The sequence below is a fragment of the Nelumbo nucifera genome, chromosome 1, assembly GCF_055504915.1.
Source record: "Nelumbo nucifera cultivar China Antique chromosome 1, China Antique-T2T, whole genome shotgun sequence".
NCBI lineage: Eukaryota > Viridiplantae > Streptophyta > Magnoliopsida > Proteales > Nelumbonaceae > Nelumbo > Nelumbo nucifera.
Window position 1 is genome coordinate 142,984,745 of NC_142649.1, and position 16,100 is coordinate 143,000,844.

The 16,100-nt window shown below is 38.4% G+C and overlaps 1 protein-coding gene across 4 annotated transcripts in view; it reads left to right on the forward strand.

The window, feature by feature from the left end:
• TDP1 (tyrosyl-DNA phosphodiesterase-like protein) overlaps nucleotides 1-16,100 on the forward strand; it is a 129,853-nt gene that overhangs the window by 64,096 nt on the left and 49,657 nt on the right. For 3 of the 4 annotated variants that reach the window (XM_010242623.3, XM_010242624.3, XM_088894534.1), the window contains 5 exons: nucleotides 1,441-1,501; nucleotides 2,062-2,138; nucleotides 2,240-2,497; nucleotides 4,546-4,635; nucleotides 5,831-5,965. In XM_010242623.3, the coding sequence (XP_010240925.1) occupies nucleotides 1,441-1,501; nucleotides 2,062-2,138; nucleotides 2,240-2,497; nucleotides 4,546-4,635; nucleotides 5,831-5,965 (621 nt within the window). Of the gene's footprint in view, nucleotides 1-1,440; nucleotides 1,502-2,061; nucleotides 2,139-2,239; nucleotides 2,498-4,545; nucleotides 4,636-5,830; nucleotides 5,966-9,342; nucleotides 10,480-16,100 lie in introns of those variants that run through there. The other variant, XM_088894533.1, reaches the window with a different exon arrangement.

A 16,100-nucleotide genomic window follows, 5' to 3' on the forward strand; every position in this document is an offset into this window, starting at 1 on the left:
AGATAGTCTTTTAGGTCTTTCTCTATAGGTTTTAATGTTAAAATTCAACAAAATATGGCCTATTTTATTTTGTTCTGAAAGATGAAAATATTATTAATAGAAAGGAGGAACTGCTTCCCTCAAAACAAAGGCACAAAAAGGCAGAGGATAGGCCCACCATAGTACTGAAATGGTGATTACAAAGTAAAACTATCATACCGGATTAGCCTATTTCACTGCCTACTGAAGTGATCATACTTAATTCCTGTGAAACATTTAATAATAGAAGTCCATTTAATAAGACATCTTTCTATATTCCCATGGACTCCTCAGGAGGAAGAAGAATGATCCAAAAAAGTTCTTTGTTATGCTCTCTCCAAACACACCAACAGAGAGTTAAAGGAACTATATTCCAGAGGGTTCTGCTCCACTTACCAAAGGATTTCAACTGTCATGAAGAGATCAGTCTTGGAAGGTCCATGAGTCCAATGTTTTTCTATACTATAGATGTGCTTGTGAGTTCTAGTTTCTTGATCTTGCTGAGTCAGACTCCAGGATATGTAACACTGCATGGAGAAAGAAATCGGTTTTCTCTGAATTCCTTATCAGATTTAGATTTTATTATTTTTGAGTTTTTCCAAATTAATTTTCTAGTTTATTAGTTCTTAGAAATACAGTTAGTCATTTAAAGGGTCAAATTAGTTTAAAAAATTTTTGTTAGAGAGGTTTTAGAAATTTGGAAGGTTGAAGTAGGATATTAGAGTTATTTTAGGCGTTGGAGTTTTCAGTTTTGTCCTTACAGGTTACCTATCAGTTTGCCTTAGCTTTGAAGTATTCTTTTATTGATAAAGGATGAATTTTATTGCTTGTGAATGAAAAAAATAATGTATTTATGGTCGATGCTTTACTTAACCTCATCCTTCCCTATTTACTGCTTTCTATTTATCCATTGCGTCAGCCAAGTTTCCTAGTTGATTTTGAGTCTGTAAAGGGAGATCTGAGAGTTTATGTTTAATAAATAGAGTTTTTGTAATTGAAATTTAGAGTTAAATTAACAAAATGAAAAGATTACTTTGAAGTAATGTTATCTATGGGTATGTGTGTGACCTTTTTATTGTTTTCTCTTTTCTATTGCTCTTTCTATAAAGGTGCAGTACTTATTCTCTTTCTTAACTTTTTCTTCTGTTTTCAGATCTGCATCCCCTTCTCATAATCCAGATATTTAATTTCCTGTTCTTCCTATTTCATTCATTTTAGGACATTCTCCTTTTCATCCTACACCACATGGATTTAATGTCATTATATCATGGAGCCTAGAGTCCTAGCTTCCATTGCAACATACAATGCAATTGGAACATCCTTGATTTCTGCAGAATATGCATTTATTTCCATTTTCTATAGCAAAGTTCTCAAGAAACTAATGATGAAAACTGAATTTATGTTTGTTGAATTGGTCATCAGGGTGATGTCCTTGTGGCTGTTCTTTCAAATTACATGGTGGATATAGATTGGTTGTTATCTGGTGAGTTTGATTAATTAATAATTTCAGACTTTTTTTCACAGATCTCTATTTTCTCATAATGTTCGCTTCATCTTTTCATGATTTTTGCACTTTTGAGGGTTCTTTTCGATTCTTTTAGGTCTTCCCTAGAAAAAAAGTAAATTATCACACGAAAACAAAGAACTTTGTATGGGCTATTGGGTATATTGTCTCTGACCAACCAAACCAAGAGTTATTGATTGATTGTTTTCATCATTTTGTTATTCTTACAATTATTTTATTTTCCAGTCTGGACAACATTTATGAGGGAGACTTTCTAAGTGGACCTGCTGAAAGGTGCATACCTTCTAGCATGACTGAATTTAGGCACTTTGGAGAAGATGTTTGGAGGAATCATCTCCTCCCATATATCACATATGAATTCATCTAGTTATTATCATGCTACAATTATATATTTTTGTGATGGTTATATGCATTATTTTGGAGTTTATATGGTTAATTTAAGGTGCATTTGCATATTTTATTTTAGATGAATTTATTCCATATTTTTTATCTAATAATGAAGGTTTTCTTTCTTGTAGCATGTCCAGTTCTTTCAAAGATCCCTCATGTGCTTGTTATTCATGGAGAAGGTGATGGTGGAGTAGATCATATGAAGGTCTTGTATTTTTTTTAACTACATTTATTATGAGCTATTTGGTTGATGTTTTTTATTGAACATTTAACTTATTGAACTCCACTACTTCTAATTCTTTTCAGAGGAAGAAGCCTCCTAATTGGTCTCTGCATAAACCCTCACTGCCTATTTCTTTTGGGACACACCATTCAAAGGCCATGTTTCTTGTCTATCCTCGAGGGGTGCGGATTGTTATACATACAGCAAATTTGATATATGTTGACTGGAACAACAAAAGCCAAGGACTATGGATGCAAGATTTTCCTTGGAAAGATCAAAAAGATGTGAAGAAAGGATGCAGCTTTGAAACTGATTTGATAGATTATCTTAGTGTGCTAAAGGTATTAAATATGCAGTAAATGTATGGAGGCTTAGATTTCTTAGGGTGTGCCTAGATTTTTGTGATTATATGTTGTTTCTCAAGTTGTGTGTGATAATAGAAATGACTAAAAGTGACATTTTTTTGTTCTTTCTCTGTTAATACTTTTTCTTTTGAGAAAACTTCAGTAATTTTCTTTCTGATAGGTGATGATTAGTTCTGTTGTTAATTAATAATCAATAACAGGAATCAAGGAGAGAAAAAGGTTGGTTGACTATCAAGAGATCCAAACAAGAAGCAATGTCAAGCCAATAATTTGCAAGTTCTTGGCAATAAGGGTTCCAGTTCCAGTGAAGAAGGCAAGGCAAGGAAATTTGCCTTTGTAGAATCTGCATCACCTATGTGGCCACCACAGAACCAGAGCACTCTCCTCTGTTTCAATGAAATCATTCCAATTACATTTTAGGAGTATCTATAGTGTGGTAGCCAATCCATTCTAGAGTCATCCTTATCTGTGGTAGACAATCCATTCAAGCACCATCTTGAGACTGAGATTTCTGCTCAAGAGTTGCAGTGGCATTAACTTGTTGGCAGTAATAATAATGCAGGTTTCTTTTCTAGGCTTCTAGCTTGACCTGGAAGCCAGTTTATTGTGGGATATGATGGTGCAGTAGTGTTGGAGTGGGACAATATAGGAGGATTTGATTCTGCCCTATCTCATTTTTTTTTTTTTTTGGGGGGGGGGCGTCAAGGGTAACAATTGTAAGATAGATCCTATAGAGCTCCCTTGCTTGTTGCAAAGTAGCATTCCTTTCTGTGGAAAGTGATTCTCAATATATATGTCTCTAAGATGAAGCTGATTAGTAGGGAACTGTCACATGCATGCTCTATGCAAGTAGAAAATATTGTACTAATCATCTTTTCCCAGGTTATAGATTCTACTGGGTAGTTTTGCAGAAAACTTCATTATGATTGTCGGTGTTTTACAGGTGTTACATGGGGACATCCAAGAAGCCTTAATGGGCATCATACACAACTGGGACATTGGGACTCTCTTCCTAGTGGTTGCTTTCTTTGTAAAAATGATGTTCACCATTTTTTGTGATCCTCCCAAAGAAATGAGCATCCGTATTTTTAAGTGGAGTAGGCTTTGAGAATGTGGTGATTACAAATGTTGAAGATTTTTTCATTTATTGGTTCTTAAGCCACTTATTTGTAATGAACATGTCACCAAATATAAAAGAAGTAGGAATGGATTTTTTTCTAACTATGACAGTGAAGATGGAATGCAAAACTTTTTGAAGGATTGCATAGTTAACTTTGAGATGACTAGATCAAGGGAACCTAATATGCATAGTTGTTTGCCTAGGTATGATTTAGGGACATTTTCTTCCTAGTTTATAATCAGTCATAGGATATGCTGTGATATTTTCTGGCAACTTGGGTGGTCCATGGAACTTGGCCGGAAAAATTAGAGAAGCCTGTTACTTGGCATCTGTAGTAAATACCTCACACATCTGAGTGCCAATGATGGCCAAGTACCAACTTGAAGTGTCCAAAGATATAACAAAGCCATATTTTATACCATCACTGTAACTGAGCAGGCTTTTGGGTTGGCTTGTTTTCTGGCCTTTGATTTGTGCTGATGAATTTCCTTATTTCTTTTGTATGGAAACATTCAATCAACTAATGTTTCTTTTTTTTTTTTTGTAATACAAAATTATGACATGTTTTATTTGATGGGAACCATCAATCAATCTTTTCTATGTGGAAGGCCAATCATAATTTTGATCATTTGCTGCTCTTTCGGTTTATGACTACTTCAAGATATCTAAAAGGATTGAGAACAAATGATTCAAACATGTTCTTAATCATGTTATAAGTTACTATTCAGTAGCATTATGTCCTGGTCAGCTGAAGTATTCTGATGCTTCATCATGACTATAGTACTGGAATGAGATGTGAATGGATAATTCTGATATCCTAGGTATTTCTTAAACATATTTTTGTTGCTCGTTTGATCAGATTCAGTAGAAATTGTGCTAATTAGTCCCGTTTGAATATTTGCAGTGGCACGAGCTGAGTGTTAACTTACCATCCATTGGAAATGTCACTATCAACCCGTCATTTTTTAAGAAGTTTGATTATAGAAGTGCAGTGGTAGCATTCCGTTTCCTTCCTATGATTTCAGAATCATTTCTTTCACTGATAAGTAATGCCTTGGATGATAATTATGTTTAAAACTTTCCATGAGGGGAAATTCCATAGATAAGGGTTGTTGAAATTGCCATTGATTTCTTGAACTTTACTATGAGCTAACCTAAACTGTTTATGCAAAGCCTGTGATGCATAAGTTCATCCATTGATGTCTTCAAGGCTACATGCAAGTATAATATTATGCTTTCTAAATCGCGAACATAGTTTTCAAGGTGCCAAGGTGAGGCTAGGCGACAGGGGGGTGCCTTGTCGCCTAGTTGCCTAGGCGGGTGCCTAGGCGTCACCTAGGCAATGGATTTTTTTAAGTAAAATCATGTATCCTAGGGTAGTTCCCTAGGTTCCATAATCGTATTTCCTTAATAAATATCCATAATTTTCATAAGAAAAGTATAAACTTTATGTTATAGTATAGAAAATCAACATATTCCAACATATTCATGAGAAGAAAAAGAAGAAATAAAAGAAAATTAAAAAAAATATAGGGGCTGAGCCCCTATTTCTGTTATAGGAAAAGAAGAAGAAGAAGAAATCAGTATATACACACACAAAATTAGTAAAGAAAAAGAAAATGTGTTGATTGACAAACATTTTCTGTTCTTCCTTACTTATTGGTTCAGGTTTTGAAGTCTTTGAGGGTTCAATACAGAATTTAGCAATGTTTGTGTTGATTAAACCCTAACAAATAAGAAAATAATAAAAAGAAATTAGTATATAAACACACAAAATGAATATTTTAGTTTTACAATGTCTATTTTATAATTGTAACCTCAAAAAATTAAGAATATAAAGGTTTTTTATAACACGCTATAGAAAACTTCTCGGTGATTAGGTGAGGCAAGCCTCCAAGGGCACCTTGCCGCCTAGGCGTTGCCTTGACAACTATGATCATGAATACATAACAAGAGGAATTATGCAACTTCTCCTGAAGCAGTAGCAAATTTGTAGAGAAATTATGCAACTTCTCCTGAATAAATATGTCCATTGTATTTTTAGTTCTTTTATTTTCTTGAAATGTGGTCATTCTAATGATCTAATCCTGTTATTTCCATGTTTTAGTCTCGAGACTTCTTAGTGTGAATCTTTCCCTTTCCTGGTCTCATTCACTGCTATATTTCTTTTCTGTTGCTTTACTTTTCAGGTCAGGTTAATTGCATCTGTTCCTGGGTATCATATGGGTCCCAACCTGAAAAAATGGGGGCATATGAAACTTCGTACAGTTCTTCAGGAGTGTATTTTTGATAAAGAATTTAAAAACTCCCCTCTTGTTTACCAGGTATAATAATATCTCTTTCTTGATATTTATGGCATTTTCCCTCTATCATATGGATGTTGGTATACTTGTGCAGACAAGTATACTTTTTTCTTACACTTGATAATAAATAAATAAATAACTTCATTAAAAGAGAAGGATATAAAAAGGGTTTATGAGAGGACACTGAAAGATACAACATATAGCCATGAAACAGATAAAAACTCGCTTAAACATCTGCTGCTGAATACAATGCTTCCCAAAAGCCACTGCTGAAAGGAAGTTCTGTTGAGATCATGAAATCCAGGATTTACAAGGAGCCAATCCAAAACCATTGATCCAATATCAAAACAAACCCAATCTAACCCTTAAAAAATATTCTTATGTTTCTTTCCCTCTATACTCTCCAACAAACTGTAAAAGGAACTATGTTCCAGAAGATCATGCATGCAAGTATTGCACAAATCACAATACCATGTCCTAACCTTTTTTTCTGGTTTCTCTGTGCTTCTTCTCCTTACATACAATTTCACTTATTTTCAATCTTACCAGTTTAAGCAATAAGCAAAGTTAAAGTGATAGGAAGTGTATCAGTATGAAATCCAAATAGGAAAGAGTGTCAAAGCAGAAAATACACTCATTGAGTCAATGAAGGCACTGGATGCACAAGCTCCACCAATCATTCGTTATTATACTTAAGGGCCTTGGAAGGACTGGGGACATCAGTTGCTAGGATTTCCTCCATTACTCCCTTAGAAAAAGGACTTGAATGGGGTATTTGTTTTTCCTTATTTTTGATCAATAAGAACTTGTGTTGGCTTGACTGACAACATTGATGTGTGTCAGAGTATAGAAACTAGAGTAAGAAGAAGCTGGCATGCTAGAAAGAGAAATGTCAACAATAATAATTATTTGAAACACACTTATGTGGGTGGCAAGTTAGAAACCAGTCAATCACTTTTTTCTGGATAGGTTAATCAGTAAATCACTTTGGAATCTGTTACCTTAACCGAAATATATGACTAGAAAATGAAAGGCTAGCTTGGATCTACCAAAGTTCACATGGCACAATCATTCCTTTGTCTTCTATGATTCATAAACATTTGATTTCTTCATCAAAGTTAGAGGCTTGATCTAATTGGTTTGGATGGTTTGTTACTCAATGTCCTCCTATATTTGTAACCCGAATCCATTATGATACTCTAGCAGTCATTTTGAAACCTCAAGTACGAAGAATACAGAATACTGTTGGAATGTTAGTTTTATTTCTTATGTTTGTATTCTGCTGAGTTAGGGTCCGTTTGGACTAGTTAAAGCAGTTTTTTCTTTTGTTTTTTATACTATAACTTAATTAGGGGCATAAGGGTCCTTTCCCTTCTAATTATGGTTGCCCTATATTTATTAATATAAACTGGCACCGCCAGTCATGGTTGTTGACTCCAAATCCCTCTCTTCTCTCTTTTCTCCTGTCTTCCTCTTCTCTTCTTCTTCCTCTCTTCTCCTCTGTTTGGTTGTTAATATGGTATCAGAGCGGTTCTACTAGGCCTATGAGCAGATCGAACAAGTTTAAACCTGCTGTCTTCTTCAACTGAGATCAAAAGTACAGACCTACGACTGGTACAGATTTTTTTAGTGTTTTTTTTATCTTGGTCATGTACCAAGAAGAAACCATATGAATCCAGACTGCTGAATGTCTTCTGTAGGTCGTGGATGACCTGATTTTTTATCCCTTGTGGTGTAACCGTACTGGTTTATGACCCCTCTTAGCAGTCGATGTGTTTGGGTGGTCTGGAAGTTGGAGTGTGACTGCTAGGTCAGTTCAGCTCTGAGATCACCCTAAAATCTTGCCTTTTTTGGATAATCTAAGCTGGTTTGTGGTCAAATTGTGTCCAAATTGCAGTGTGTGCATGTGGGCTTCATCCTTGGTGGGCTTCTAGGACTGTTTTTTGTTGATAGGAGGGATCACATAAGGTGTGTGTAAGGTCTGAAAGGTGTTTGAATCATGTCCTCTGAGAATTCTGCAACTTCAAGAATTTTAGGAGTACAAAATGGAATGAGTGGGGGGATGGATATGAGTTTCCCCATGGCTGTAATCCCCTTTGATGGACTGAACTATCTTGAATGGTCTAGGGGAATTAAACTTTATATTACTGCTAGAGGAAAAATTGGGTATATTAAGAAAATGACATGGCTCTTGGTTTCCATGACAGATGGGACCATGAAGACTTGTGGTTTCCATGCTGCCACAAGTAAGGAAGACTTTTATGTGGGCTGAAACAACTTGTGAAATATGGGAATGAGAAAAATCTACCTATTCAAAACAAAGACACTATGCAAAGATATATCAATTACAAGATGAATCCTCCGCTTGCAAGCAGGGGGGGAGGAGTCTCTTGGTGCACTATTAAGATCTGACATCAATTTGGAAGGAACTGGATCATTATCAAAATGTGAATTGGAAGTGTGATGAGGATGCAAAGGCCTACAAATCACTTGTTTCCCAGCAACGGGTGTTTGCTTTTCTTTTGAGGTTGAATCCTACATATGAATCCATTTGGGTACAAATCTTAGGAAGTAAGAATCTACCTTCAGTTCAAGAAGTTTATGCCCTAGTTCAGTCTAAATAGAGTAGAATAATTGTGATGAATTGTACAGAAGGGGAACCGATTGCACTAACTGTCCGAGGGGGTACAAGTTCAAATGTTGGAGGTTCTTTTAAAAAGGGTGATTCACAGAAGAGAGTGGATGACAAAGACAAACTTTGGTGCACTCACTATCAAAAGTCCAGGCACACTAGAGACATATGTTGGGATCTTCATGGCAAGCCTAAATGGGCTCAGGAATTAAGTAAGAAGTCTGATCCGAGTAAGAAGCCAATCCAGCAGAGTCAGAAGAAATATAACTCAGCAAATGTGGCATCTCAAGAGACTAGTCCCATGGTACCCCAGGAGCGATACTCTGGTTTTGACCCCAAGGAAGAGACCATCAACTCCTTTCATGACCACTTGGAATTATATGGTAGGACACTTCGCCAGATGGATTCTGACCCTACTCCTTCTACCTCCTTTGCATCTACATCAGGTAACACTGCCACTGCTTTCCATGTGTCATCTCATACATCTGATTCACCTTGGATAATTGACTTTGGAGCCTTAAACCACATGATTGGTAAGTCAAATTTATTTCAGGCATATAACCTCCTCTCTGGGAGAGATAAGGTGAGATTGGCTGATGGGTCTTTTTCTATCATAGCCAGTCAAGGAACCATCTCCCTTCCTCTTGGTCTTACCCTCTCTAATGTGTTGCATGTTCCTAAATTACCTATCAATTTACTTTCCATTAGCAGTATTACTCATTCCTTGAATTGTTCAATGACTTTCTTTCCTTTGTGTGCATTTCAGGATTTGATCTCGGGGGAGACAATTGGTAGAGGAAGCATGGTGGATGGCCTCTATGTGTTGGAGAATAATGCCAGTCTTGTGGCTACAGAGTCCTTAAGTTCTTCTAGTGAGAGTCGTGCCTACTTGTGGCATAATCGTCTTGGTCACCTTTCGTTTGAGTCTTTAAAACTTATGTTTCTTGAGTTGTTTAAGTCTTTTTCAGCTAGTAAACTGCAGTGTCAAACATGTCAATTGAGCAAACATTGTAGAAATTCCTTTCCTTTAAGAAGTAAAAGATGTGAATTTCCTTTTCATATTGTCTATTCTGATGTTTGGGGCCATATTTCTCTACCTACTGAGACTGGATATAAATATTTCATTACTTTGATCGATGACTACTCTAGATATACTTGGGTTTATCCTATGCGATGTAGAGATGAAGTGCCAAAGATTGCGAAAGACTTTCAATGAATGGTTTTCACTCAATTTCAAACTAAAATTCACATTTTCCAGTCGGATAATGCAAAAGAGTACTTCCATAGTGATCTCACGGAGTTCTTTGCTTCGTGTGGATCCCTTCATCAAAGCTCTTGTGCCAGGACACCTCAACAAAACGGTGTTGCTGAAAGGAAAATTCGTCATCTACTTGAAGTAGCTTGTGGTTTATTACATCATATGAATGTTCCAAAACGTTTTTGGATGGATGTTGTTATGTGTGTTGCATATATCATCAAATGTATGCCGTCTCGGTTACTACAGTATAAGGCCCCACATCAACTTTTGTTTCCTACAGCTTCGCTGTCCCCATTCCAATGCGTGTCTTTGGGTGTGGTTGCTTTGTTTATGACTTGTCTCCTACTCGTGGTAAACTCGATCCCCGTGCCACTCCTTATGTTTTTCTTGGTTGTCCATTATCTCAAAAGGGTTACCGTTGCTATGATCTTGCTTCATACAAGTACTATGTTTCCATGGATGTATCATTCTTTGAGAGTCAACCTTTCTTCTCGGTTTCTCTTCAGGGGGAGAGTAGGGTTGAGGAGAAACACACTCAGGTTCAACTACCTCCTCTCCCTGACTTTTCTTCATTTCGTGTCTTTCTTCGCCGCCATAAGAGCCAACAAAGTTCAAGAGCCGTGGAACCTGAAACTATGCAACCAATATCATCGGACTCTCTAGAGGTAATCCTCCTCATCAGCCAGGTACACTTGTTTCCATTGATATGCCTGAACCTCTTAACATTGATCCTCCTGTTGTTAATGATCTTGATGTTCCTGTTGAGCAAGAGCAAGTGAAGAGAGGAGAGAAGAGAGAAGAGAGGTGAGTCGAGTGACTGAAAGCCCTCCAGAACATAGGGGGCGAAATAATGATTTTATTTATTTATACTAGTACAGTCGAACAATATAAACAGAGGAGAAATTACAACAGTACCCTTATGGTACTAGACCTGAATACATAAACAACTGTCAACACTCCCCCTCAAGTTGGAACATAGATATCAATCATGCCCAACTTGTCACAAAGATCATGATGTCTAGAAAGGTTTAAACCCTTTGTAAAGATGTCTGCAAGCTGGTTCTCAGAAGTGACATAGGGGGTACACACTTCGCCTGTGATAACTTTCTCTCTGATAAAATGCTTGTCAACTTCGATGTGCTTTGTTCTATCATGTAGCACCGGATTGGCAGCAATGCTTATAGCTGCTTTGTTATCACAAAATAGAGTTATAGGTTTGGTCACTGGGAAACCCAACTCCCCCAACAAATTCTTTATCCACATGCCTTCAGCAACCCCGTGGGCCATAGCACGATATTCAGCTTCAGCATTGGATCTAGCTACCACATTTTGCTTTTTACTCCTCCATGTAACAAGGTTCCCTCCTATAAAGGTGCAGTAGCCATTGGTAGAGTTTCTGTCACTTTGTGATCCAGCCCAATCTGCATCTGTATAAACTTCAACTTTCAAATGTCCGTGCTTTTAAAATAACAAACTAGTACCCGGATACTTCTTTAGATATCGGAGGATTCTCTCTGCTGCTTCAAGATGAGAAGACCTAGGAGCATGCATGAACCGACTGAGGACACCAACAACATATGCAATGTCTGGGCGAGTCATAGAAAGGTATAACAATCTCCCTACAAACCTTTGAAACTGTTTCACATCCTTGAGCGATTCACCACAGTTGTCACCTAATTTATGGTTGGGGTCAATGGGAGAGTCAACTGGTTTCACCCCCATCTTTCTAGTGTCCTGAAGTAAATCTAGGACATATTTCCTTTGAGAAATGAAGATACCCTTCTTTGATCGGGCAACTTCAATTCCAAGGAAGTATCTGGCAGGTCCTAGATCCTTCACTTCAAACTGAGTGGCAAGAAAAAGTTTCAATTTCTGAATTTCATCCTCCCAATCATCAGTAACAATTATGTCATCCACATATACAATTAGAGTAGCAATTTTACCTTCTCCTTTTTTCACAAACAGTGTGTGATCTGATTGACATTGTCTGTATCCTTTCTGTTGAACTGCCACATGGAATCTGCTGAACCAAGCTCTTGGTGATTGTTTCAGCCCGTATAAGGACTTCTTCAACTTGCACACTTTCTGTTCATTGCCTTGGGCTAGAAAACCAGGAGGTTGAATCATGTACACTTCCTCTTCAAGGTCACCATTCAAGAATGCATTCTTGATGTCCAGCTGGTGTAAAACCCAATCCAGATTAGCCGCAAGAGAGAAAAGGACTCTAATGGAATTCATCTTGGCAACGGGGGCAAAAGTTTTTGCATAATCAACTCCATACACTTGAGTAAATCCCTTTGCCACTAAGCGAGCTTTATACCTTTCCACTGTTCCATCAGCCTTATGCTTGACTGTGAACACCCATTTACATCCAACTAGAACCTTTCCCTTAGGAAGATCAACAAGTTCCCATGTGCCATTTTTGTGAAGGGCATTAATTTCTTCCCTCATGGCATTTGTCCATTCAGGAACTGAAAGAGCTTCTGCCACATTCTTAGGGATAGGGACACTGTCAATAGAGGTAAGGAAGGCACGGAATGAGGATGAAATGTTCTCATAGGAGACAAAGTTGGAAATGGGATGTTTAGTGGTGCACAATCTAACACCCTTCCTGTGAGCAATAGGACGGTCAAGATCATTAGCAGTAGAGGAATCATTTTCAATAGATTCAAGGACATCATTGGGAGCCAAAATACTTGAGTGAGTATGATCCTCCCCCGAGGAGTCTGGTGGCACTGGAGGTACAGCTTCCGGATTCTCTATAGCTCTTGAATTTGGTTGGCCTTTGCGACGACGAGAAAAAACACGAAAAGGTAGAGGGTCAGGGAGAGAGGGAAGCTGAACCAGTTTCTCCTCATGCCTACACTCCCCCTGAGGAGAAACAGGATAGAAAGGCTCATCTTCAAAGAAAGAAACATCCATGGAGACATAGAATTTACGAGAAACAAGATCAAAACAACGGAATCCCTTTTGAGTGAAGGAGTAACCAAGAAATATGCAAGGGATAGCATGAGAATCCAATTCCCCACGGGTGGGAGACAGATTTTGGACAAAACACATGCAACCAAAGACACGAGGAGGAATAGAAAGAAGGGGAGCCTTAGGAAAGAGAATTTGATGTGGGGCTTTGTACTCTAACCGACGAGAGGGCATACGGTTTATAAGGTAAGTGGAACAAAGAACAGCTTCAAGCCAAAACCGTTTGGGAACATTCATATGAAGTAGTAAACCTCAAGCCACTTCAAGGAGATGTCGGTTCTTCCGTTCGGCCACACCATTTTGTTGTGGTGTGCGGGCACAAGAGCTACGGTGAAGGGAACCATGCGAAGCAAAAAATTCCGTGAGGTCACTATGAAAAAATTCTTTTGCATTATTTGATTGGAAAATTTGGATTTCAGATTGAAATTGAGTGAACACCATCCGCTGGAAATCTTGAATGATTTTTGGTACTTCTTCCCTGGTTCGCATCGGGTATACCCAAGTATATCTAGAATAATCATCAATGAGGGTAATGAAATACTTGTAGCCACTCTCAGATGGTAAAGTAACAGGGCCCTACACATCAGAATGAACAATGTGAAACAGGATTTAGATTTACTATTTCTTTGAAGAAAATGAGTTCTACAATGCTTACTCAACTGACACGTTTGACAAGAAAAATCAGAAACAGACATTGACTTAAACGGTTATGGGAATACAACTTTCAAAGACTCAAAAGACAAATGACCAAGACGACAATGCCATAAATAGACTTTTTTCTTACAGGACTGACTCATAGACTGACTCATAGACTCTGTAACATGAAGACCAGCCTTATTCTCTAGCATGTAAAGTCCATCAGCCATACGACCCCTACCAATCGTCCTCCCCGAGGCCAGATCCTAAATCACACAATGAGAAGGGAAAAAAGTCACTAAGCAATTCAAGGAATTAGTAACACTACTAACAGAGAACAAATTAATGGGAAAATTTGGAACATGAAGAACATCAGAAAGGGTAAGGCCAAGAGGAAGAGAGAGAGTTCCTTGACCAACTATGGAAGAGTATGATCCATCGGCTAGTCTCACCTTGTCTCTTCCAAAAAGAGGGTGATAGGTTTGAAAGTAAGAGGACGTACCAGTCATGTTTTGATGCTCCAGAATCAATGATCCATGGAGAGTCAGGGGTGTGAGAAGCAACATGGAAAGCAGTCGCAGGGTTACCTGACGTAGATGCAAATGAGGTTGAGGGAGGAGTATCCATCTGATGAATTGCTCTACCATAGAGCTCGAAATGGTCACAGAAGGAATTCATAATGTCCTCCCTCGGGTCAGGTCCAGTGAGATGTGTCTGAGTCACAGTAGAAATGGGGGGCTGATTCTCCCGAGTAGCCATGTTGGCCATGTGATGTTTCTTTGTACTTTGATGTCCGTACTTCTTATTCACCTCTGAACCTTGCTTCTTAGTCAGATCTTGAGCCCATTTTGGTTTACCATGAAGATCCCAACAGGTATCTTTGGTGTGTCGGGGTTTCTGGCAATGAGTGCACCACAATTTTTCTTTATCTTCTGTTTTTTTCTGGAGATCTCCTTTCCGGGAAGAAGATCCCACACCAGTAGATACACCCCCTTTTGCAACTAACACAACAACATCCCCACCAGGGCTGTTCATCAAATTTCTCATGCTTTCTTCAGATTGTACAAGAGCATAGACTTCCTGAACAGAAGGGAGATCCTTAGAGCTGAGAATCTGAACCCTGATAGATTCATACATAGGATTCAGACCATGTAAGAATGCAAACACCCTTTGCTGGGAGACAAGCTGTTTGTACTTCTTAGCATCCTCATCACACTTCCAATCCACACTCTGGTAGTGATCCAACTCCTTCCAGACAGATGTTAAGTCAGAGTAATAGACCGATAAACACCTCTCCCTTTGTCTACAAGTAGAAGATGCTGCCTACAGTTGATAAATTTTGGCATAGTGTCGCAATTCTAAATATGTAGACTTTGCTTGTTCCCAGATTTCATTCGCAGTTTCAGCCCACATGAAATTCTTCCTGATTTGAGGTTGCATGGAAACCAAGAGCCAGGACATAACAATACTGTTCTCCTGATTCCATCTATCATATTCAGCACTCCCAGAGGATGGTTCTTTTATCCTCTCATTAATATAGCCTATCTTCCCCCTTGCAGTGATGTATAATTTGATCCCTCTTGACCACTCCAGGTAATTTAAACCATCAAGAGGGACAACAGCCATAGGAAAGGATAGGTCACCCCCACCCATTCCATTCAGCATTGAGGAAACTCCAGATGTGGCTGAATCTTCACTGCCCATGATATCTGAATAAAAAGTTGAAACAGCAACCAAAAAAGTACAGCCGTACAAGACTATTTCAGAGATAGGTCCTTCTGACCACCGGTTTCACTGAGAACAAAAGAAAGAGCACTGCTGTTGCAGTACAAGAACAGGTCCTTCTGACCTACAGTTTCACTGAGAACAAATAACAAACTGAACACTGCTGTTGCAGTACAAGAACAGGTCCTTTTGACCTACAATTTCACTGAGAACAAACAACAAACTGAACACTGCTGTTGCAGTACAAGAACAGGTCTGAATGACCCACTTAGTAGGGCTGATAGCTAACCAGTCAAGGAGATCAATAGGGTAGCCGAACAGTCAATTAATAAGATTAATGTTGAGCAGACAATTAGTCGGCTAAAACAGACCATCAACAGTCCACAATACCAACAAAAAAAGGTTTGAATACAGTTACTGTGTTAAGGAATACAGTCGCTTAACAGTAGGGCAACCGAACAGTTCATCAGTCGAACAAACAACAGTAGGGTAGCCGAACAGTCATCAAACAGTTCAGCAAACAATAGGCATCCGAACAGACAAGGATGATAGTACCTCTTTTAGTTTCAGATGATAGTCTCCCTTATGGTAAACCAGAACTCCTTGACTGTAAACCAGAGCTCCTTCTACGAATCCTCAAACAATAGGCAGCCGAACAGAAGATGAGCAATACTTCTTTTAGTTTCAGATGCTAGCCTTTCTAAAGACAGAACACCCTCTACGAACTGCAAACAATAGTCTCTCTACAGTCGAGCAGACAGGAGGAGCAATTTCTGGGCTGGAAGACGAAAAGACTCTGTAACTTCTGGGTCGAACTGACTTCACCAGATTAGGAGTTCGATTGGAGACAGCACTAGATGCAATAGTAGTTAGCTTGACACCAACCTTCAGGCCTGGACGACTTGCTCTGATACCATGTTGAGCAA